The sequence below is a fragment of the Pseudonaja textilis genome, chromosome 17, assembly GCF_049901715.1.
Source record: "Pseudonaja textilis isolate UNSWEBS1 chromosome 17, rPseTex1.2, whole genome shotgun sequence".
Taxonomy (NCBI): Eukaryota; Metazoa; Chordata; class Lepidosauria; order Squamata; family Elapidae; genus Pseudonaja; species Pseudonaja textilis.
Window position 1 is genome coordinate 3,831,396 of NC_142006.1, and position 23,880 is coordinate 3,855,275.

The following is a 23,880-nucleotide window of genomic DNA, read 5'->3' on the forward strand; positions in this document are numbered from 1 at the left end:
TATCCTTCCCCTGCTACGCCCACCAAGCCATGCCCAAAGAACTGGTCGTAAAAAATTTTTCGAATCCCACCACTGGCTGGAGTTCAGTCAAAGGGAGCTGACTGCAGCCGTGTTGTCCCCAATTCGGGTCTGAGCCCGGTGCCGGAGCCAATGACGAATGCCAGACACGAGGTGCAGATTTTCCGATTGCTTTTTATTGGAGTCCTCCAAGGAAAAGGGGCTCCTGGTCAAAATGCCAAGAGCCCAGAACGAAGGATTGAGCAAGTTTGATGACATTTTCACTAAACGAGAAGGCGGGACAAAGTGAGGTAATAAGACATAGCATCTAATAAGCATTTTAGTAATAATTCTACAATTCGTTCTATTGGTCTCTTAACTGTCCCTCTTCCTAGGTCTTGGCTTATGAAACCCTTAGGCTTTATCTAATATTCATTTGATTTGCTGCAGGGCATTCTCTCTTTCGAACTTTTAGCAAGTCGTAGTACTTTTATGAGCTTTCCAATTAGCCAGGATGGTTACATGATTTACACAGGCATCTCTTCTGTGGATAGGAGCCAAGCAGACTCCGCAATTACAGGATTCCTGATTTACTTTGAAGTGTGTGCCATGACCCGCCTTTATTTTAGCAGACGGCTCATCAGCCATGTGGGTTTGTTTGTTTGATTTTCCCCTTCTTTGAAGGTGGAGGCCAACGGGTCCTTGACATATGGCCGTTTGTTTAAAGACCAAAGTTACAACAGCACTGGGAAAAGGGACTTACGACTGTTTTTTCACACTTAATGGCCGTTGCAAGCATCCTCAATGTGGCCTGGTTCCAAACTGGCCACTGCCTGGAAGTTGGAGTCCCCTAGATTTGAGGACGCAAGCCGCCTTTACGCCACGCCCAGCCGATTTGTTCCTCCCTGTTGTAAGCCAACTATTATCAAAACTGGCTTCTGCCCGAGGCTGGGTGTTCCCTCTTACGGGTGGAAAATAAAACAGGCGCTGGCACTGCACATTTGTTTGCGCATCATGGACATTTCCTTCTCACCCTGCCAGCCATTAACTGCCGGAAGCAACTGCCTTGTTACCTTTGGCCTTCCAAAGGTTGGCAGAGACAGGTGAGATCACAGCGCCTGGCCCCACCCAGCCGGGCATCAAAGCCAGTTGGGCACACCTGAGAATTGCAACCAGGGAGGTTTGCTTGGCTGGTGACCAAGGAGAAGACAGCCGTGGGTGCCTCTCCTGAGCACCCGATGACCGGGTCGGTGCGTCAACGGCCTTGAGGTGGAAGGAATGGGCGCCGAGACACGGAAATTGGGGTCTCTCCGTGACACTTTCGGAAGATAAACAAAGCACCTGTCTTCACCGTAGCAAGCTTTGTCAGAAGAAAAGGAGGGTGGAATGAGTTTTTCTTCAAAAGGAGCCGGTTGGAAAAGCCCTCCTTTGCAAGTGCTAATATTTCACCCAGGTTAAGCGAGGACCAGAAGAGGACAAACGGGGTTTGTTCCCATCTGCTGGCTTTCTTGAGTTGTCTAGTTCAGCCCCGTGAATTTTCTCACCCATCCCTGGTTTCATGTAGGTTGGAGGGGGCTAAGCACCCCAATGCATGTCCAGATGTCCCACAGACCTCTCCCGGGCACCCCAGCAAAGGTGAGGAAGAGCCTTGGGCCCGATCCTCCTTTGTTTGCTGCTCCTGCGGCCGCCGAGCCGAGCATCTCCTGGTCGCTCGGGGAAACGCGCGTCGCGGGCGGCACCCCCTCTTTTATTTCCCCCCCTTCCAGCTGTCGGGGATCCGGGAGAGGCGGGTCTTCGGCCTCTTTGCCCATTGGCCGCCCGTCCCCCCCCCGAGGTGCCCGATCACGTGGCCCAGCCGTTCCCCCATTGGCTGGCTCGCCCGCCCGTCCAAACCTGCCGTTTTCTCTCGCACTCCTCCTTTTTTTTTCTTTTTTCCGCCTTCTTCTTTCTCTCGCTTCCCTGGCTGGGCGAGGAGGCGGGCGAGGCGGCCCCGCTCGCCCTCATTGTTAAAGCAAAGCGGGGAGGAGGGGGCGGGCGGGCAGGCAAGGCGAGGGCTGGACTAGAAGACCTCCAAGGTCCCTTCTGATTGATTGATTGAGAGAGAGAGAGAGAGAGGAAGAAGAGGGGAAACGGGGCGCGCTTCTGCCCAAGGAAGAGGAGGAGGAGGAGAAGATGCGATGGTGGCCCCGGCTCGCTTCTTGCCCGCAAGCCGGCTGCCCGCTCGCTCCTGCCGCCCGCGCCTGAGCCAGCCGGAGAGACCCACCTCGCAGCTGCCTCGGTAGCAGCGGCTGCAAGCCCCGGCGCCTCGCCCGGATTCGGGGGGTCCCCACCCCGGCTGGATGGCCGGGCGGCGGCCGCCGCGCAATGATGCTGGCCGTGGTGCTGCTCCTGCTGCTGCCGCCGGTGAGGCTGGGCTCGGCGGGCGCCCTCCAGCCCCGCGACGCCCCCGCCGGCTCCCAGCAGGCTTCCTCCCCCGCCGCCCGCTGGCCCCGCCGGCCCGAAGGCAGCGGCGAGAACGACCTGGCCGCCTGGACGCCCAACGCCACTCGGACGGTTCCCCAGGAGCCGCCGGCCGCCTCGCCGGCGCCCGGCACTGACAGCGCGCCTGGCCCGGCTCCGACGCTCACCTGGCCGTCTCCGGCCCCCGCTTCTCTCCCTCCGGCCTCCGCCTCGCCCGGGGCCCCGCAGGAGGACGTCTCCGGCCCCGCAACGGACGGGCCTCCCTCGCCGGCAGAGGAAGAGAAAGAGGAAGAGGAGGACGCGCCGGTCCACAGCGGAGCAGGTGAGCGGAGGCGAAAGCGGAGCCGGAGGCGCCTTTGCGGGGGGGGGGACCCAGAGGGGATGAAACGCTGCGCTCGATGTGGCTTTTGGGGGGTTTACCCAGGATGGACGTGGCTTTGGGGGTACCCCAGGTGGATGAATGCAGGGCTGGGTGTGGTTTTTGGGGTACCTAGGATGGAGGTGGCTTTTGGGGTACCCCAAATGGATGAACGCAGGGCTGGATGTGATTTTTGGGGTACCTAGGATGGACGTGGCTTTTGGGGGTACCCCAGGTGGATGAACGCAGGGCTGGATGTGGTTTTTGGGGTACCTAGGATGGACGTGGCTTTTGGGGTACCCTAGGTGGATGAATGCAGGGCTGGATGTGATTTTTGGGGTACCTAGGATGGAGGTGGCTTTTGGGGTACCCCAGGTGGATGAATGCAGGGCTGGATGTGATTTTTGGGGTACCTAGGATGGAGGTGGCTTTTGGGGTACCCCAGGTGGATGAATGCAGGGCTGGATGTGATTTTTGGGGTACCTAGGATGGAGGTGGCTTTTGGGGTACCCCAGGTGGATGAATGCAGGGCTGGATGCAGCTTTGGGGGGTTCCCAGGATGGATGTGGCTTTTGTGGGTACCCCAAGTGGATGAATGCAAGGCTGGATGTGATTTTTGGGGTACCTAGGATGGACATGGTTTTGGGGGAACCCCAGGTGGATGAACGCAGGGTTGTAGGAGGCTTTTGGGGGTTACCCAGGGTTGGATGTGGTTTTTGGGGTACCTAGGATATGACACGGTTTTGGGGGGTACCCAAGGTAGATGAATGCAGAGCTGGATGCAGCTTTGGGGGGGTTCCCAGGATGGAAGTGGCTTTTGTGGGTACCCCGGGTGGATAAACGCAGGGCTGGGTGTGGTTTTGGGGGGTACCCAAGATGAACATGGTTTTGGGGTGGGTACCCCAAGTGGATGAACACAGGCAGGGCTGGAGGCGGCTTTGGGGGTACCCAGGATGGATGTGGCTTTTGGGGGAGTACCAGGGTGGGCAAACGAGGTGTCAAGGCCATCCGGTTGTCCGTAAGGGGAGGCTCTGCCGGCCTCGGCTGGCTGCCCTCCGTCTTTCCGCAGCCGGCTGTGGATAAATGGGAATGGTGGGGTAGCACCTCCTCTGCTCTGGAAGGGCCCATTTTGTATTGGGGGGGTGGATGAAAGAAAAAAAAAACTCTGGTGGGGAGGAAAAAGAACAGCTGGAGACCGAAGCCTGCAGGAGCTTCTTTGATCTGCTAGGTTGCTGCATTTCGGTGCTGGGAAACAGCCCAGACTCGGAGGGAGGAAGGTGGGTTCCCAAGCCAAAGGTTTTCCGAGATCAGGAGCTTGCACCTGTCCAATTGGGGCATCTGAAAAGGAGATCTTTGCAGTCCCCGGCACCAGGTATCTCACCGTTCCCCAGGGATCTGCTGCCCAAGGGCGCCAGATTGGAGATTTGTGTGTGAAAAGGCACGGGGGAAATTCCAGCCTGCTTAGGTTGCATCCATCTCCTTTCTGCATGGGGGTCGTTTTTTTTTTCTTCCTCCTTTCCTCCCCTGGGGCACAAGGCTGTGGATGCTACCTGCAGGGGACAGCTGGACTTGTAATCCAATATAAACGGTGTATGGTTTCCTCTTTGTACAGGGGGTTGGGCTAGAAGTCTTCCCTTCCAATTCTGTTAGGCTATAAGCTGATAGGACAGACCTACTTCCTGTTTCTTACGATTTATACGGACTGTTTCCTAGTATGATTTGATTGCTTATGGTACCCTATGACTATCATTAAGTGTCGTACCTGATGATTCTCGACTCTGGATGAATGTCTCTTTTCTTTTATTTACACCAAGACCAATTCCTTGTGTGTTCGATCACTGCTTGGCCAATAAAGAATCATCCTGAGCCATCCTGACCAGCTCAAGGGTGACTCAGCCTTCCATCTTTCCGAGGTCGGTAAAATGAGGACCTAGATTGTTGGGGGCAATATACCGACTCTGTAAACCACTTAGAGAGTGATGTAAAAGCACTCGTGCAAGAAGCTTCTTCAGTTCTGACGAAGCTTCCTCAGAACTGAAGACGCTTCTTGGAGGACAAGCGAAACCTCTTCAAGGAAAAAAAATAATCAAAGAAAATCCAATTGCCTTTTGAGAAAAAACACTGTTGGGGCAGTTATGACCTGGATGACCGAGAATCTCTATAGACATCCTGAAGAATGAGGGCAGAGATTGGAGTAAAAGGCTGACCAAGTGGAAACCTTGGAGCTGTCATCTTAGTTTGGCCCACACAAGGCATCCAGAGTGTTACTATTTTCAACATCAACATCAATAAGATGAATAAATGCATTGCTGTTCCTTCTCAAATTGTTCTTATCACTCGTGTTTTGTTTATGCCTTTGGCATTGATCCTGGAGGAAGCCAGGTGCTGGCAAGGTGAATATCATCTTTCCTTTGACCCAGATGGACCTTTTGGGGCTAGGACTTCCTGCTCCCATAACTGCAAGCTAGCATCCCCCTGGCAGGCAGAGGATTATGGGAGCTGAGGCTCAACACAACCAGGCTAAGATAACTGGAGGGCGCAGATCTTGTTCTGTCTTTGGGCGAAGTGACTGTCATTTGACAGCTTCGTTTAAGGAAGCCGTTCAGAAGCCGAGTCAGGAAGTGGAAATAAAATGGAAAGTGGCTTTTTTAAATTTAGATTAGATTAACAGAGCTGGAGGGGACCTTGTAGGTCATCTAGTCCAACTGCCTGCCCAAGCAAGAGACCTTACACCGTTCCTGCCAGGTGACAGTCCAGTGTCTCCTTGAAAGCCTCCAGTGATGAAGCTCCCACAACTTCTGAAGGCAACTTCTGTTCCGTCAGTCAGTTGTTCTCCGTGTCAGGAAATTCCTCCTTATTTCCAGGTTGAATCTTTCCTTGGTTAGTTTCCATCCATTGTTCCTTGTCTGGTGCTTTGGAAAATAGCCTGACCCCTTCCTCCTCTCTGTGGCAGCCCCTCAAATATTGGAAGGCTGCTCTCCTGTCTCCCCTGGTCCTTCTCTTTGCTAGATTAGCCAGGCCCAGTTCCTGCAACTGTGTATGTTTTAGCCTTCCATACCCTAATCCTTTTAGTTGCTCTTGGATCTGCCCTGACCTGTCTTCTCATCCTTACACATCTGGTCTCATTTTCCAGGGCATCCTGAGTCACTTCCCTTTCCTTTTATAATTCTGGTTCTTTTGCGACATTGGCAGAGCTTCTAGCCGGTTTGATAAGATTATTATTCCCCGTGATGGGTGATTATATATGAGGGATTGAAGAATAATCACCGCCCAGCAGAAGGCTCTAGGGATGACTGGCCTGTCAGATAAAACGCCTGCTCAGACAGGACTAAAGACTCCACCCAGTTTTGATCTGAGGCCTGAAGCCAATTTATTGCGTATGGGTTGGCTACAAGGTTGTCTTCGAATTTTGTCCTGTGGGTGGCAGATGGGAAAATTAGGTGGGGTGCCCCCCCGTCTTCCCTCTTCCAAGAGAGAACTTTTTCTCTAAGTCATGGCAACTGTGAGGGATGTCCCAAAGGGCCTTTTTTTTTTTTCAAGAGGCAGGTGGACTTTTCCGGTTTTTCTTTGAAGGAGTTTCACTTCTCATCCATGGTACTTCTTCACCCTCTTGGATGAGAAGTGAAACGTCTTCAGAAAAAAACCAGAAAAGTCCACTTGCCTCTTGAAAAAGCACTTTGGGGACAATTCTGACCTGGGTGACGGAGGATCTCCATAGAAATTTGTGATGGATGCCTTTTCTCTTTTCAGAACCAGGGCTAATAATTGGGCTAATAACAGAATTGGGCTAATAATAGCCCAGTTGACGAGAGCATCCATGATCCTGCTGAAGCTATGAAAGATGGAGAGATGAGGAAATGGCTCCTCCCCTTTCCTTGTATTAAACCCTGATGTTTTAACTCTGGTTTATGGTGACTCTCCATCATCCGGGTCAAGGTTGTCCCCAAAGTGCTTTTTTCGAGAGGCAACTAGACTTTCTTTCTTTTTCCTTGAAGAGGTTTCGCTTCTCCGCCAAGAAGCCTCTTCAGCTCTGACTGGATGGTGGGCAACGGAAGGGTTTATGTTCAGTTAGAACGGAAGAAGCTTCCTGGAGGAGAAGCGAAAGGAAAAAACAAAGGGGGTCCAGTTGCCTCTTGAAAAAGCGCCTTTGGGTTAAGCCTGGTTTGTCGTGTCAGCCACAATGGTTGGCTCTGCACATTACGCCTAAGAGAAACGTTTATAGATGTGGCTGGTTTCTGTGTCTGTTTTTTTTTAGTGCTCTCTTTTGCAATCACTTTTGTTTACGATAAACGGACGCTCCTAAGAAAAACTCAGCCCTGAGCACGCTGTTAAAACTGAGGGTGACTTTTTGAAGTTCTGGAACCTTCCACAATAAACGCAAGAACTTAAATGTTTTCAAAAATCAAAACGGTTCTCATCGCTTTCTTGGACTGATTTGAAATTCGCTTGGATGTGGCAGCCATCAAGTTTCCCACCCTTGGTGTAAAACCGTCTTCGTATTTTTGAAAAATGTCTTCAAAAGGAGTCTTATCACCAAAGGTGGTTCCCTTTTTTTATTGCCTGCCCCTGCCCCAACGGATCTTCAATATGGGGTGATTGTTAGATCTTGGCTTTGGAAGATTTCTGAGCAACATAGTTTAGCGCCTGGCTTTCTTTGTTCCCCTGCTTTCCTTCGGCTGCGCGATGTGCAGCTGTTGCATTTTAAGGCAAGCTTTGCAAATCCTGCAGGTGCACATCTGGAATTCATACTGCACTAATTGTGGTTGTGCTTTCACTTTGCTCCTTTGTACGTAGGACTTGGGCCCAGGACACAAAGGAAATGATCGTTTTAAATCTATCTCGCCTGTGCTTCGTGATATCTGGAGAGACCCAAAGGATACTTTTCAAATATCTTTTCAAATATCGTTTTCAAATATACTTTTCAAATATCGTTTTCGGGGAACGCTTGTCGGTCTGTCCTGCAAAGCATTTACAAAACTTTCTCTTCTACAATCCTGACAAGTTTTGGACCCCTTCTTTCAGTTTTATTCTCCTAAATATTTCTCTGTCCGTGTTACTTTGAATTCCAGCTCCCTTGGGCTAGTCAGTTTCAAATATGCTTTTTTAAAAAATATATATATATATAATTACAATGGTCAAATGTCTACCTTCCTTCATTATATTGGTTACAAAGCTTTCTCTTCAAAAATCTTGACCAATTTTGACCCCTTCTTTCAGATTTATTTCCTAAATATTTCTTTGTCCGTGTAACTTTGAATTCCAGCTTCTCTGTGCTAGTCAGTTTCACGCATGCCTTTTTAAAAATAATAATAATTACAATCAAAGGTCTGTCTTTCCTCATTATGTCGGTTACAAAGCTTTCTCTTCAAGAATCTTGACTATTTTTGATCCCTTATTCCAGATTTATTTCCTAAATATTTCTCTGTCTGTGTAACTTTGAATTCCAACTTCTCTGTGTTAATCAGTTTCACGCATGCCTTTTTAAAAATAATAATAATTACAATCATCAAAAGGTCTGTCTTTCCTCATTATGTCGGTTACAAAGCTTTCTCTTCAAGAATCATGACTATTTTTGATCCCTTATTCCAGATGTATTTCCTAAATATTTCTCTGTCCGTGTAACTTTGAATTCCAGCTTCTCTGTGCTAGTCAGTTTCACGCGTGCCTTGAAAAATTACAATAGTTAAAGGTCTGTCTTTCCTCATTATACGGTTACAAAGCTTTGTCTTCTAGAATCTTGGCAATTTTTGATCCCTTATTCCAGATGTATCGTTCTAATATTTTTCTCACAAATGTACCTTTGAATTCCAGTTTCCCTGTGCTAGTCAGTTTCACGCATGGCTTTAAAAATAAATAAATAAATACAATGGCCAAGGATCTACCTTTCCTCATTGTGTTGTTTATTACTGGGGTAGACTTTTTTGAATAGGAGTTTCCTTGTGCATCGTTCTCCTATATCACTGCCGCTTCCAATTCTTTGGACTGCCAGGGGTTGTTTTTTTATTGCTTTCTTGCAAAAAAAAATTGGCTGTTTTGAGAAGCATATGCGGTTGCGTTCTTCACATTCACTTCTCCGCTTATTGCAATTTTTTTTAAAAAAAGGATTTATGCTGCTAATTCTTTAGGCAGGTTAGAAAATCTTGTTTCTCTAGTCGTAGAAGCCTCCGACTACTCCGAATCACGTGGAGTTGTGGTTTGGACAGCTGAAACACTTCGAGCATCCTCTTTCGCTTTTGTTGTGTTGTGTACAACCGCCGCAAAGAGGCCATCCGAGGAGAAGGTTACACATACACTGCAGCGAAATGTTGCAGGGCATACAGTGTGATACATATGTATATATGTATATATTTTCTTTCTGTTTGGAATGACAATGGTAATAGGAAAGGAGGAGGAGGAAGAGGAGAAGAAGGAGGAGGAGGAGGAGGAGGAGGAGGAGGAAGATCTCCCATGGACCTCACCCTTCCTAAACAGTCCGTAAGAGGGCATGCATAATTGTACCAGCCTGCCTACCGGCCCTGTCCTATTAATCCCATTTATTCATACTCATTTATTATGTATACTTATACCTGTTTATACTTATATGTTTATACTTATATGTTTATGTTTTTCCCCCTTTGGATTCTGTATTTTAATCTTTTGAATAAAATAATAATAACAAAAAAGATCCCAAAATGGTATCAGTCTTCTAATATTGGAGGGGCTACCACAGAGAGGTGGGCGGTCAAGGTATTTTCCAAGACACCTGAAGTCCCAGACAAGGAATAATGGATGGAAGCTGATCCAGGAGAGATTCAACCTGGAAATAAGGAGGAATTTTCTGACAGGGAGAACAATCGACCCATGGAACAGAAGTTGCCTTCGGAAGTTGTGGGAGCTTCATCCCTGGAAGCTTGCAAGAAGAGACCAGACTGCCATCTGTCAGCAATGGTGTAGGGTCTCCTGCTTGGGTGGGGAGTTGGACTAGATGACCTACAAGGTCCCTTCCAACCATGTTAATCTGTCTTCAAAGAAACCTTCTTTCGACTACTTAAATTTGCAGGAAAGGGATCCTGTTCAGCTTCTTTGCCTTTGCTTCTCTTCCTTCCTGGGGTGCAAATATGGCTCTCCCCATCCTTCCTTTTGACACACAGGGGCTCACATTTGAGGGTTAACGTAGACAAGTGTAGCTATCTAATGAAGGCCACAAATCAGCCCAGGCTTCTTTGGAGGAAGAATCTGGCTGGTACACAAGATGCCATACGGCCGGAGGAGTGTCTTACTTTTCATGAGAAACCTAGGAAACAGCAGGTTATATATAGGCCTTGAGCCAGATTGTGGTAGGCATCCTTCAAACGAGAGAACGAGAGAACGAGATCAAAAGATAACAGGGCCATTCGTGGCTGTTTGCTTCCCAACTGTTGTGGTGGATACACTGGAGAAAGTTGCCCCCACCCTCCATTTTCCAGAAAGTGACTGGAGGGGTTTGTTTTGTATCATCCATCTCTTTGGGTCACCACGATATAAAGAGATTTTGAGACTCTCAAAAAAATGCAGAGAGCAAGTGAAGATGATTAAGGAACTGGAGGCTGAAACATATGAAGAACCGGTTGCAGGAACTGGGTACGTCTAGTCAAAGGAACTGCATGGTTCTCGGTGGCTAAGATGCTGAGCTTGTCGATTAGAAAGGTCGGCAGTTCGGCGGTTTGAGTCCTGAGCGCCGCGTCATGGAGTGAGCTCCCGTGACTCATCCCAGATTCTGCCAACCTAGCAGTTCGTAAGCATGTTAAAAAAAAAAAAATGCAAGTAGGAAAATAGGGACCCCTTTGGTGGGAAGGGAACAGCGAGTTAGGGTTCTATGTGCCTTTGGTGTTTAAGTCATGCCGGCTACATGACCGTGGAGACGTCTTCGGACAGCGCTGGCTCTTCAGCTTTGAAAATGGAGATGAGCACCGCCCGCTAGAGCTGGAAACGACTAGCACGTACGTGCAAGGAGGGGAACTTTTACCTTTTACCCTTACCTAAAAACCACTTTCCATCCAGGTCTTCTGGTTGCCTTCTTACATACAAGACTCCTTGTCAAAGTTCTTGCAGAGCATGGATGTTTAGAAATGCTAATTACAACGGTGAATGCCCTTGGATGCTCGATGTTTTGATCGCTCCTCTTGGACCCTTTGCCAAGGAAGACACTCCAAGGACAGGAGGAAAGTTGACTTCTTGGGAACCTCACCAATCTGTCCCAAATGCTCATTCTGATTCTTTGATGGTAGGGGTCAGGTCATGTCTGAAGTGGAAAGAAGGGGTTTGGAATAACAGAGTTGGAAGGGACCTACTCCAACCCTCTGTCCAAGGCAGGAGACCTTAAGCCACCCCGATCAAACGGTTGTCTAATCTCTTCTTGAAATCCCCCAGTGATGGAACATCCATAACTACTCAAGGCAACTTCTACTGGTTGATTGTTCTCCCTGGAAGACATTCTTTCCCCTTCACAAAAACCTGATTTTTGATTAGTTCTTCTAAGACCCAAAGGTGCTTTTTTTTCAGGAGACAAGTGGACTTTCTTGTCTTTTCTTTTGAAGACGTTTCACTTCTCATCCAAGAAGCTTCTTCGGCTCTGACTGGATGGTGAGGAATGGAAGGATTGATACTCCTTGCAGACAGCTGGTCATTTCCATTCTTTTAGAGGGCCGTAGAGACCACTTGGAGGTTTACCTGTGTCCTTAGGATCACCTGAGTGGTGCAAATGGGTGAGGAGCCTTCTTGGCTGCAGGATGTTTTCTGCCTTGTGTCCTTTCACTGTTGAAGACAAGCAAAGGCTGTTGGGGATGAGTCTGTGTTGAAAGTCCAGTTAACCATGTTAATGGTCAACCAAGATCGGAATGACTGAGAACCTCCATTGTCTTCCTCTTTGACAGGACATGTTTAAGTTCTCCCTGTTGCCCTCTGGCCCATATTTTTGAGTGAATCATCACGCAGAACACATGCCGAGCGCCCTGTTTAGCTGCACAAGGAATGCAATCGTGTTGCCTTATATAATTCCATAAGGTGTTGTTTAGGGACGCCCAAGCCTGCATTCACAGAATCTGGTCTTCACAGTTCAAAGTGTTTCTCACCAAGCAGGCCTGTGCGTGTTTACTTTGAGCCTTGTGCATTCCATGAAATTTCCTTGGCTAGCCAAGGAAACGCACGCAACGGGCCCTCAAACGAAGCAATCCGGAGCCCTAACTCAAGACGCAAATGTCTGGCTTTCCATGATCAAAGTTAGGACCCGTTATGCAAAAAAAACAAAAACAAAAACCAACTCTGTGGGGATGTCTATAGTGCTGAGAAAATATACTGTGAAGGTTTGATAGCGCTTAGAGAAAGCCAACTTTCTCCAACCTGGCGTCTTCCAGACGTCTTGAAGTGGCAATTTTCAGAACTTGTCGTGGTTCGCCAGCAGCAGGTGTGGACAGCTGAGGTCTCGGAGAGTGAGGACTCAGATGAGGGGCTTGCGTGTGATGCAGGGATGGGGCCAGGACCATCGGGGAGTGGAGTGCTGCCTTCGGAGATTGTGGAGGCTGGCAGTGGTGATGAAGAGATCCCCGAGGAGCCTGTGCCAAGTGTGCGTGCACACAGGGCTGCTTAAAGGAAAGAGCAGCTGCAGTACCACAGACGACTCGGGAGTAAGGCTGCAAGGTAATGGCCCACTCCCTTAAGAGATAAAAGCCAGCTGAGAACCCGGAGTTCTTTGCAGGAAGCAAAGAACTTTTTGCACTCAAGCCTTGTGGAAGTCCAGACTTGGTTGGTGTTTGGAGACTCTTTGTGTTTGAAATACTTCTTGGCAACTTCATTTAGTGTTCTTGACAGCCTTGCACAACCTTGGCAAGGCTGATTCTTATCAGAGACACTGAGTTTGAAACAGCCTTTTAACCGTGAAGGAACGGAATTCATAAAGAATCATTAAAAGGTTTTGCTGTTACCTCCGTTTCGTGTTTGTTTCCTTAGAACAAGGTTTGGGTCAGAACAGAACCCCAGATGAGAAGCCACCATGAAGAAGATTGTAGCCATTTTCCTTCTTCTGCGGGTTCCTCTGAGGTTGAGAAGAAATGCTTCATCTGAGAATGTTGGACCCGTGAGCAGTTGATATGAAGACCCGTCTTTGCATTACAGAAACAGGATTGAGAAGTTTCAATCCATCCTGCAGACGGTCGGGTCCAGAAGAGGTCCACACCGAACATTCTCCAAAGCACCTGAAGGCAGAAGAAGAAATGGATAGAAACTAATCATAGAGAAAACCAACTTAGAGTGAAGGAGAAATTTCTTTAACGGTGAGAACAATTAACTGGTGGAACGACTTGTCTCCAGACATTGGAAGTTTCGAAGAAGAGATTGGACAACCATTTGTCTGGAATGGTGTAGGTTCTCTGATTGAGCAGGGGGTTGGACTAGAAGACCTTCAAGGTCCCTTCCAACTCTTCTCTTATTCTGAATACACGGCTGCCATTTTCTTTCAGGATGTTCTCCAGAAGTTCTCCAAACCCAGAGAAGCTTGGTCGACATTTCCCAATGAAGAACAAAGTGTGTGAGGGATTATTATTATTATTATTTGGGGGGTTTGTTTGTTTTTAGGGGAAGCCCAAAACTGACAAGCTCTTTCAAACTTCCAGCCTCTTTCACGGAATCAACCGGTTGCCTCTTTTACTTCCGCCAACGTTTTCCAGAAGGTCATGAGTGGAAAAGAACACAGCCTTGAAATAATCAAGGCTGCACTAACTAAGTTGCAAATGCCTTAGTGATGTCAGAGATTTTGCACCCGCCAGTGTTTTCAGACTGTTCCCGGTGACGTCGGTGGAAAGTTTGTGCCAGCCATGATATTGACCCTCCCCCTTTCTCTCTGTCTCTGTCTCTCTCTCTCTTGCCTCACCTGCTTAAGGTGGAGAATGCCACTGTTTGTGTTTGGTACCACCTGCGTGAAGCAGCCCAGCTTTTCCTCACCCCCAAGGGAGGAAATTTTCTCCAGGGGACGCTTGTGTAACAGGCTGACCTCCACAGTGCGTACATGCCTTGACCTGCCTACTGCCCATACATGTTTGCTTAACAGGTTGTTCCATACGATAACTTCCCCTTTCTTTCGCCGAGGCCTTTTGGAGAAATTCTACTTGCAAATGAGAAGAATCTTTTCTCAACAGATAACAGATAATCAGAGTTGGAAGGGACCTTGTAGGTCATCTAGTCCAACCCTGCCACCCAAGCGGGAGACCCTACACCATTTCTGACAAATGTCAGTCCAGTTTCTTCTTGAAAGTCTCCAGTGATGGCGCTCCCACAACTTCCAAGGGCAAGCTGTTCCATTGGTTGATTGTTCTCACTGTCAGAAAATTTCCCCTTATTTCCAAATTAAATCTCTCCTTGCTCAGTTTCCATCCATTATTCCTTGTCTGGCCTTCAGGTGTTTTAGAAAATAGCTTTTCCCCTTCCTCCTCTCTGTGGCAGCCCCTCAAATATCTCCTGTCTCCCCTGGTCCTTCTCTTCACTAGACTAGCCAGGCCCAGTTCCTGCAACCGTTCATCGTATGTTTTAGCCTCCAGTCCCCTCATCATCCTGGTTGCTCTTCTCTGCACTTTTTTTAGAGTCTCAACATCTTTTTTTATAATGTGGTGACTAAAACTGGATGCAGGAATCTAGGTGTAATTTGGAAAATACTTGACTGTGCAGAGATGGATAGATTGACATTAAAAATAAAGGATAAAGAAGACACGGGAATGTTACCTAACATGGAACAAATTTTTCACAAGTGGTTAAGAGAGAAGAGGTAGAAAATAAGTGAAGAAAGATTGTTGCTATGTATGAATTAAATACAAAGAGGGTTGACAACTATGAACTGGTTGATATAATTAACAGAACTAAAAATAAGCTAATACAAAGAAATTCAGTTAAAATTATTTTGTTGCACCGTCATAATTGTTATTAGCATTTATGTTGATATTGCTGTTTGGTTTTTTTTTTCTCTTTGCTTTTTCGTGAATGATATGCTCTGACAATGCACTGTATTCAAAATGTATGAATAAAATAAAAAGAAAACATACACCCGAGAAGCAATTTAATAGTTTGCACAAAAAAGGAGAATATTGGAGCACTTGTGTTAGACCAGGAGAAGGCCTTCTGCATCTACTCTGCATTCCTATTCGCCGTTAAAATGAGATATCTCTCGGGAGCTTCGCTTTCTCCGTTTCCCAGCAACCTGCTCAGCTTCCAAGAACTAACAAGAAGCTTGCTTGTTTACTCACTGACTGGTTTGATGTATGTGGCTCCTCAGTTCAGGAACAAGAGATTGTGGCCAGTTAGCATTAGATTAGAAATGTCAAAAGAGAATAAAACAAAGACGAGCCATGATATAGAACACGCCGGTGGTTGAAACGCAAACACTTCCAGTCTTAAAACCATGACAAAATGGACTCTGGCCTGATGGAGATAACAGAGGTTTCTAGACCTCATGAAAAGGGGGTCGAGGTGTTTTGAATGTTGGCGTCATGGATATGCTGTTCCCAAGGGAAATAAAACATGTGGAGATTCTGGAAAGGGCACAGAGAAGAGCAACCAGGATGATTAGGAGACTGGAGGATAAAACCTATGATGAATGGTTGCAAGAACTGGGCCTGGATAGTCTAGGGAAGAGAAGGACCAGGGGAGACAGGATAGCAGTCTTCCAATATTTGAGGGGCTGCCACAGAAAGGGTCAAACTATTTTCCAAGGAACCTAAATGCCAGACAAGGAATAATGGATGGAAACTGATCCAGGAGAGATTCAACCTGGAAATAAGGAGGAATTTTCTGACAGGGAGAGCAATCAACCCATGGAACCAGAAGTTGCCTTTGGAAGTTGTGGAAGCTCCATCGCTGGAAGCTTTCAAGAAGAGACCGGACTGCCATCTGTCAGCAATGGTATAGGGTCTCCTGCTTGGGCAGAGGGGGGTTGGACTAGATGACCTACAAGGTCCCTTCCAACTCTGTTAATCTGTAAAGCTTCTGATAGAGAAGATCCCAAACTATAGTTGATAACTATTGATATTCCTGCCAAAAACGTATCTAATTTTAAAGCTGGTGGTGTGGGCCTTTCTCCATTGTAATGCCAACATTTCTTTTTAATTCCTTGAAAAGCTTTTCTGTCATATTTTCAAAGTATTCCAGAATGTAGTCCCTCCTGCAGATGCGATGGAATAAAGGTAAGTAGACCAGCATTTGGAGAAAGCTGCATTTTTTTTCTGCTTTCAAGGAGAGGAGGATTCAAAGTAAATTCTCCTATCGGAAGAAGAATGGTTCCAAAAATAAATAAATCTGCAAAATATTTTTCCCCATATCGTTTTGGTACCTGCAAGTTGCCAAGCATCGTCTCTCATGTGCCATTTGTGCTTTAGAATATCCAATCCATTGGATATTGGGGACGAAAGACTAGCAGAAGAGTTGCAAGGGACCTTGGAGGTCTCCTATTCTAACCCCCTGCTCAAGCAGGATATATCCTTTCAGACAAATGATTGTCCAGTTTGTTCTTCTTCAAAACCTCCAGTGTTGGAGCATTTAAAAGTTCTGGAGGCAAGTTGTTCCACTGGTTAATTGTCCTCACTACCAGCAAATTTCTCCTTAGTTCTAGGTTGCTTCTCGCCTTGATTAGTTTTCATCCAAGTTGCTTCTTGTCCTGCCTTCTGGTGCTTTGAAGAAGGAGTTGATCCCTCCCTCTTCTTTGTGGCAGTCCCTCAATTAATGCTCAGGTTGGAATAAGATCTGGGAAAGGAAGTTTCCAGGCGGCCGTTGGTTGCAAAGGAGCATCTCAACCGAACTGAAATTTCAGAACGAACATTTGGATGGCGCCTGCAAATTCTTAGGAGAGAAGACGTGTGTTTTGGAAAATTCCTGCTCAGGAATCCTTGCCTCGCTCCTTCACCTTTCATTCGAGTGTTATTAAAAATAGATTTGCCCTCTTGGGCTGTTCAGAAAGGGAGGCAGAGATGCTATCTGTCAACTATTCAGTTGTGTAAATGCCAGGCGGCAAAAATGTCTCTTGAGAAGGAAAGACATTCCAGACGGCGATGCTATTTATTCTACATGCCAAGGGTGCACTCATCATTTGTAGGGAGGCTTCTGACTCGCTGCCCGATTTGAATCACGGTGCTTTGTAAAATCCTAAGGTTTACCAAATAAAAATAAAAGCTTCCCCAGGGAGAAACAGACCTTAAATGGAACCCATGGAATAGAAGTTGCCTTCAGAAGTTGTGGGAGCTTCATCGCTGGAAGCTTTCAAGAAGAGACCGGACTGCCATCTGTCAGAAATGGTGTAGGGTCTCCTGCTTGGGCAGGGGGTTGGACTAGATGACCTACAAGGTCCCTTCCAACTCTATAAATCTGTAATATCTAAGCAATCCGTCCATGGAACAGAAGTTGCCTTCAGAAGTTGTGGGAGCTTCACCGCTGGAAACTTTCAAGAAGAGACTGGACTGCCATCTGTCAGAAATGGTGTAGGGTCTCCTGCTTGGGCAGTGGGTTGGACTAGATGACCTACAAGGTCCCTTCCAACTCTGTCAATCTGTAAAATTCGAAGCGGAGATTACATAAATAGAAAACCACGGAGAGAAGTCTGCATGCTCAGAAGCTAGGGCATGTTCTCATCCTTGATACAGTACGATAGACTTGCAGGGCTGGCGCGTTGTGCCATGTGTAATAAGATTGGGTCTGGGTTAGGGACTTCTGTCCTCACTGTGAGTTGTCTGTGTGTGTGTGTGTGTGTGGGGGGTTGCACAAAGGGAGACTCAGCCAATCTCATTGTACGCATGTTGTGCCCTGACAATAAAAGTAATAATAACGGGTGGAATTGTGCATTCGGGGACTGGTTTGTTGTAGGACACACTTAAAGTCCCCTGACTTCAGAAGGTAGGATCCTGTGCCTGGAGCGATCAGAGTAGGAGAAAATAAAGAAGACTCTGGAAATGCAAAACACGTCTTAGATCATCTGGTCCTAGTTTGGATGCTGTCCAGAATTACGGACTTCTTCACAATTCTCAGTGATGGTGGAGTAGAGTAGAGTAGACTAGAGTAGAGTAGAGTAGAGTAGAGTAGAATAACAGAGTTGGAAGGGACCTTGTAGGTCTTCTAGTCCAACCCCCTGCCTAGGCAGGAAACCCTACACCACTTCAGACAAATGATTATCCAATCTCTTCTTAAAAACTTCCAGGGTTGGCGCATTCACAACTTCTAGAGAGAGGCATGTTATCCTACTATCGTAGCTATGGCTTCTTTTGATCGCTGCCATTGAAGATGCGGGTCTCAAGGTGGGGTCCTGAGGTGGGTTTCCTTCCTTCCTAGACTTCCTCCAGTGCCCTTTCCTGTCTCAGAAAATTTTAGGGTCTCTTCTCTACGAATACCTTGGAGGCCTTTAAAATATGCTCTTGAATACTATTTCAGTATCCTGTCCAGTTCGCTTGACCTCTTGCCTGTTTGACCAGTTAATCTTCCTTAACCAGTTCTTCTTCCTCCCTTCTCATTTTTTTTTAAAGTTTGTTTTTGCTGCCTGATGTTAACCGGTAACGTTCTTGTGTGTGTGTTGGTTGTGATTTACCCAAAACACATCGCACTGTGCGAACGAGGCATGCTTCGTTGACTTACATTCTAGCTCTGTGATCTCTGCTAAGGGAGCGTGTGATGGATTTTTTGCTGTGGCTGTTCCTCCCCCAAACAACAATAACAACAAAAGCTTATGTGTGTATCTCCACAGATATTGATTTTTTTCCCCCATAGATATTACAACACTGAGTAAATTAGCAAGGAGTGGGAGTTTTTTTGTGGTGGGTATGCGATTTTGCTAAAACAGGGGTCGGCAACCCAGGGCTCTAGAGCCTCGTGTGACTCTTTCATCCCCTCTGCTGCTGCTCCCTGTCACCCGTCGGCTCCACATTTGATAGGGCTGTCAATTTGGAAGGGTAGAGGAAAAAGGACGCCGTGCTAGGAGGAGACTGTATGGTGGGGGCTTCAGAATTGAACAGGGGGGGGTTCTGGTTAGGACCTTTGTGGCTCTTTGAGTGTCTAAGGTTGCTGACCCTGGTGCTAGAACAAGATCTTGCTACAGCCTTTAGACACAGCGGTGCCTCTTTCAGACAATTGAAACAGATGTTTCTGGATTCATGAGGCCATTTCCATCAACGGCCTTCACTTCTCATGTACATGACTGGCTTTTTTGAAAAGGCAGGCGAGGCTAAAATTAGCAGCTTTCATAATCAATAGTTAATGATTTAAGATGCTTTCTTTGACTCCAGGCACTCTGCTTCTATTTTGGAAGCTGGTGCCGTGGGTGCTTTGGTTATCCTGTATCCTCCTCAAACCGTCAGAATAGAGTTGGAAAGGGAACTTGGAGGTCTTCTAGTCCAACCCCAAACGTTCCAAATGGTGCCACCATTTCGTTCCCCTGGGAGTGAGAATTCAGCCTTTCAAAAGAGGCTCTCCAGGGATGTTGAAGCAACTGTCCACTTGATTTCAAAAAGAAGTCAAAGGATCAACCCATCAGAATAGAGCTGGAAGGGACCTTGGAGGTCATCTAGTCCAATCCCTCCCCCCCAAGCGGGAGACCCTACACCATTTCAGACAAGTGGCTGTCCGGTCTCTTCTTAAAAACCTCCAGGGATGAAGCTCCCACAACCTATCCAATATGTTATAAGGTCTCCTTATATCATATAATCTTCTGTTGTTTCAACTGGCGCTTGATCCCAATGCATTTTCTTCTACTCAATTTGGTTCCTGTGTAAATAGATAGATGACAGATAGATAGATATAGGTAGGTAGGTGAGTAGGTAGGTAGATAGATAGATAGATAGATAGATGATAGATAGATAGATAGATAGATGATAGATAGATAGATAGATAGATAGATAGATAGATAGATAGATAGATAGATAGATAAGATAGCTAGGATAGGACCCAATACAGCTTAGATCAGAACTACTGAGTAGACCTAGTCTCTATAAATAGAGAGAAAAAAATGGCTCTGTGGCAAAAAAAAAGAGCAGGAGATATTGGAACAAAGGGAAAAAGTCAGTGGAACAAGGCAAGAAGTCTGTCGGCTTTGATTCATTTGGGAGGACTTTTGATCTCCAAGTTATGACAACACAGCCGTTCTTCTTCCCCGGAGCCCTTCGTTGAAAGATTAAATGCACTTGATAAAGAGATATACTCAAATGCACACCTTTATAATCTTAAAAGAGTTTTGGAAAGAAAACTAAGGGCGGGAGGTTGCCTACAACCCATAAACTTTAGGAGTGTCCCTTTTTTTTTTCCTTGTCACTTTAATGTTTTTCCAACAGGAAGTTGTTCCCTGACCTTCTGCCATCTGACAATACGCTCAGAGGGGAGCCCTTCTTTTACCTGGTTGATAAAAAAAAAAGGAGGAACAAATATATATATTTGTAGAATACACGCGCTTCGCTATGAAACTATGTGGTTGGCTCTAGTTTTTGGCGAGGAAAATAAGGGGAAAAATTCTGCCTCTGCCTACCAGCATCCATCAGCATTCACCTGGCTAGCGTCCTGTCAGTGTGTGAGAGAGTGGAGGGCTGTTTGGAAACTGAAAGAGTATTTGCTGTGTGAGTGAGAAGGAGACAGCAAGGAGCCTGGGTGTGGCTTCGCTCAACTGTTCTGGACTAAAGCTGCTTGGTGCTGCTGTGAAAGCAAAACTGAAACTCCTCTCTTCTGATTGTGTTTTGCATTTGGAAGATGTTTCTTTTCAGGTGTGGAGGGGGAGTAGAACTCCTTAGCATCAGAGCGTGTTAATAATAATAATAATAATAATAATAATAATAATAATAATAATAATAATATAGGAAATGCTAATGCTCTGGTGATCATTTTGAGAAATCCTTTCTTAGTGAGCCCCTAGAAGCCAAGAGGAACCTAAGTGCCAAATGTCAAGTTTGTAGGCTTTACGGTTCTGGCGATTTTGTGATGATGCGTGAGTGGAATTTCGCTTTTATAGATATAGATCATTGCCCTTGATGATTAAGGATGGCAGGCAAGTTGTCCATCAGATCTGGCAAAGCACGGGAGTTGAGAATGTCGATCTAGAATGATCCGCTCTGGAGTGTTGGTCCAATGCAGTGGGGTCGCAACCTCGTGCGTTCATTTGAATTCCCAGAATTCCCCAGCACCAGGAAAAAGGTGACCTTATTCTCCCAAGCACCAGAAGGCAAGAGAAGAAGCAATGGATGGAAACTAATCAAGGAACGAAGGAGAAATGTCCTGATAGTAAGAACAATGAACCAGTGGAATGGCTTGCGAACCAGATATTGTGGGTGCTCTATCATTGGAGGTTTGTAAGAAGAGACTGGACTTTCAGTTGTCTGAAATGGTGTAGGGTCTCCTGATTGACCAGAGGGTTGGACTAGAAGACCTCCAAGGTCCCTTCCACCTCTGTTATTCTGTTTAAGCAGGGAAGTGGACTAGAAGACCTCCAAGGTCCCTTCCAACCTATTATTCTGTAAGTAGGAAGTGGACTAGAAGACCTCTAAGGTCCCTTCCAACCCTCTTATTCTGTTAAGGCTTGTCAGTCGAGGTTATTTTTTTTACAAGGCCACCATCTTTCTTGAAGGCTGAGTTGGCCATGCCAGGTACTTGCTGTAAGTGGCTTTAATGTTCTGCCACTCAAGGCTCAACGGCTTCCAATTAACAAACCGCAAGTAACAACTGCGTAGGTGTATCTCCTTCTCCATGTGTGTTTGGTCTGACCTGAGCTCTGTTTTCTGGGCATTCTCCCCCCTCCATCTCTTGCCTTCTTCCGCCTTGATTTCCCCTACGACGGCTTGACAACCCAACACATTCTGACATTTGCAAATTCCCTTTGGTGTCGGTCTGATTTGTGGGCTTTCAACACTTGTCTTTTTCGTGCCAGGAGCAGGGAAACCCCCTCCCCCCATAATAGTAAAAAATGAGCTCCTTAGGAAAAAAAAAAAAAGGAAGCTACAGCTGCAGGAAGACAACTGAGGCTGTCATGGCTACTTACATCTCCGTGGGAGAAGGACGAAAAAAAAGAAAAAGAAAGAAAAACAGGGAAAGAATGATCTTAAATTTGATAAATGGGGTTTGCTGAAGGCTCTGATCCACCGTCTGGGGGAACGAGACAGGGTTTCAATGCCTTGACAAGATCAGCGGTCTTCCGTAGGACAGGCTGTTGTGATTCGCCGGACAGTGGGGAAGAACGGGGACCAGTCTGGAGAGGATTCGTACGAGGGTCCTGCATGTGATATGGAGATGGGGCCAGGACCATCTGGGAGTGGGGTGCTGCCTCCGGAGCCTCCGGAGTCTGGCAGCAGCAAGGCAGAGGACCCAGGGGAGCCTGTTCCCAACATGCAGAGCTGCTAGAAGGCAAGAGCAGCTGAAAGAAAAGGGGCAACTCGGGAATAAGGCTTGGAGGTGATTGCCCCTCCCATAAGGTATAAAGGACAGGCAAAGATGATGAAACCTTTGCAGGAAGCAACGTTGTTCGTTCGGTTTCAGACTCATTCTTCAAGCTCTTTGTACTTTCGTTGGTTTTCTTTCTAGCTCCTTGGACACTTTTCTGTTCTTGGCAGCACTTCACAGGAAAGCAAGGTGGGTGCTTATCTCGGGGGACTGTTTAAGGTTCATTACCGGCTGGGAATGAAAATAATTCCCAGCATTGCAATAAAACAATTACGTGTTTTTAAAATAAGCATGTGCGTAATTACGGTCTCGGAAGTCTTGGTCAGAACACAGACCACCCAATCGTCGCCCAAATGTTTTCAGAACTGAAGAATGGACAAGAAGCAAAACATCTCCAAGGAGAAACGAAAGACCAGTTGTCTTTTGGAAAACCACCTTTGGTTTCACCTTGACAAGGTGATATTGTTTGTCTCCTCTGTATGATGCAACCATGGAAGGTTCCCCATATTGAGGTGTTCTGTTTAGTTCTTGTAGCCTCTGACCCTTCTAGCAACCAGGAGAGGCCTCTGGAGATGATTCCACTGGGATTTCTGGTGGAGACCATCGGGATGGTGTGAAGCACCACAGCAGCTTTGCAAACATGCTTCATTTAAAACCTCCTCCCGCCTCACCAGTCGCGGGCTTCAGACCAACTTATTCTCAAAGGGCTGGCTTGCAGATCGGTGTGAGTTTTGGTCAGTGGTGGGCTGCAATTTTTTTTAACAACCGGTTCTCTGGCTGGGTAGACATGGCTGGTTGGTCATGTGACTGGGTGAGCGATGTCACTCATCACACCCAGCCCCGCCTCCTGGCCACTTGCCTCAAAAGAAGAGGTAAGTAGGATTTAGCGGTTGGGGCTAATCCCGCCACTGGCTGACCCCCCCTTTTTTCAGCCTGTTTTTTTGACCATTTTCAAGCTGTTTGGGGGCTGTTTTGGAGGCCATTTTTGGCCCAGAAAATGGCCTAAAATGGCCCAAAAAATCCACCTGAAAACACCCCCCAAAACAGGATGTTTTCAGGCTGTTTTGGGGCCATTTTTGAGGCGATTTTTGGTCCGGAAAATGGCCTGAAAAATGACCTGAAAATGCCCCCCCAAATGGGCTGAAAACAACCCCCTAAAATGACCCAAAACAGCCTAAAAAAATGGGCAAGAGCAGCCAGTGGTGGGATTTGCCGGTTCGCCAAATTGCACCTAATCTTGACCACCGGTTTGCGAGAACCGGTGCGAACCGGCTGCAGCCCCCCCTCCCCTTCTGGTTTGGGTTCACAAAAGACAAGCCGCCCGTGGGGTTGTGTGTCCTTGGAAATTCAGGGAGGATTCTTGTCCCTGGATCTCATCTCCGCTCCCATCAGGTCGATTTCATTGCACAACACAACCCTGGTGGAGTTTCTCTCTCTCTCTCTCTCTCTCTCTCTCTCTCTCTCTCTCTCTCTCTCTCTCTCTCTCTCTCTCTCTCTCTCTCTGACACAGGCATCCATCCTAGGAGAAGGAATCTTCCTAGACATGAAAACATGGGATGGTGTTGCTAGTTAGTAGACCAGATACTGATGTTGTGGGTGCAGCGCTGGGGGTATAATTAAAACGTTGATGCCCATCAAACCCCTGTCTGTGGCTTTCCAAAAGTTTGTGTGAATCA

At 46.9% G+C, this 23,880-nt stretch overlaps 1 protein-coding gene and 1 long non-coding RNA gene across 2 annotated transcripts in view; one reads left to right on the forward strand and one right to left on the reverse strand.

Annotated features, from left to right (window-relative positions):
* Positions 1-663: 663 nt before the first annotated feature.
* On the reverse strand, positions 664-2,743 carry LOC148124522 (uncharacterized). The gene is made up of 2 exons (XR_015739739.1): positions 2,625-2,743; positions 664-847 (listed from the first exon to the last, which is right to left on the reverse strand). It is a non-coding gene; the product is annotated as an uncharacterized LOC148124522 (long non-coding RNA).
* Positions 1,948-23,880, forward strand: part of MEGF9 (multiple EGF like domains 9) — a 37,563-nt gene continuing 15,630 nt past the window's right edge. The window contains exon 1 of the mRNA XM_087914366.1: positions 1,948-2,779. Within this exon, the coding sequence (XP_087770492.1) occupies positions 2,362-2,779 (418 nt within the window). The 5' untranslated portion in view covers positions 1,948-2,361. The remainder of the gene's footprint in view (positions 2,780-23,880) is intronic.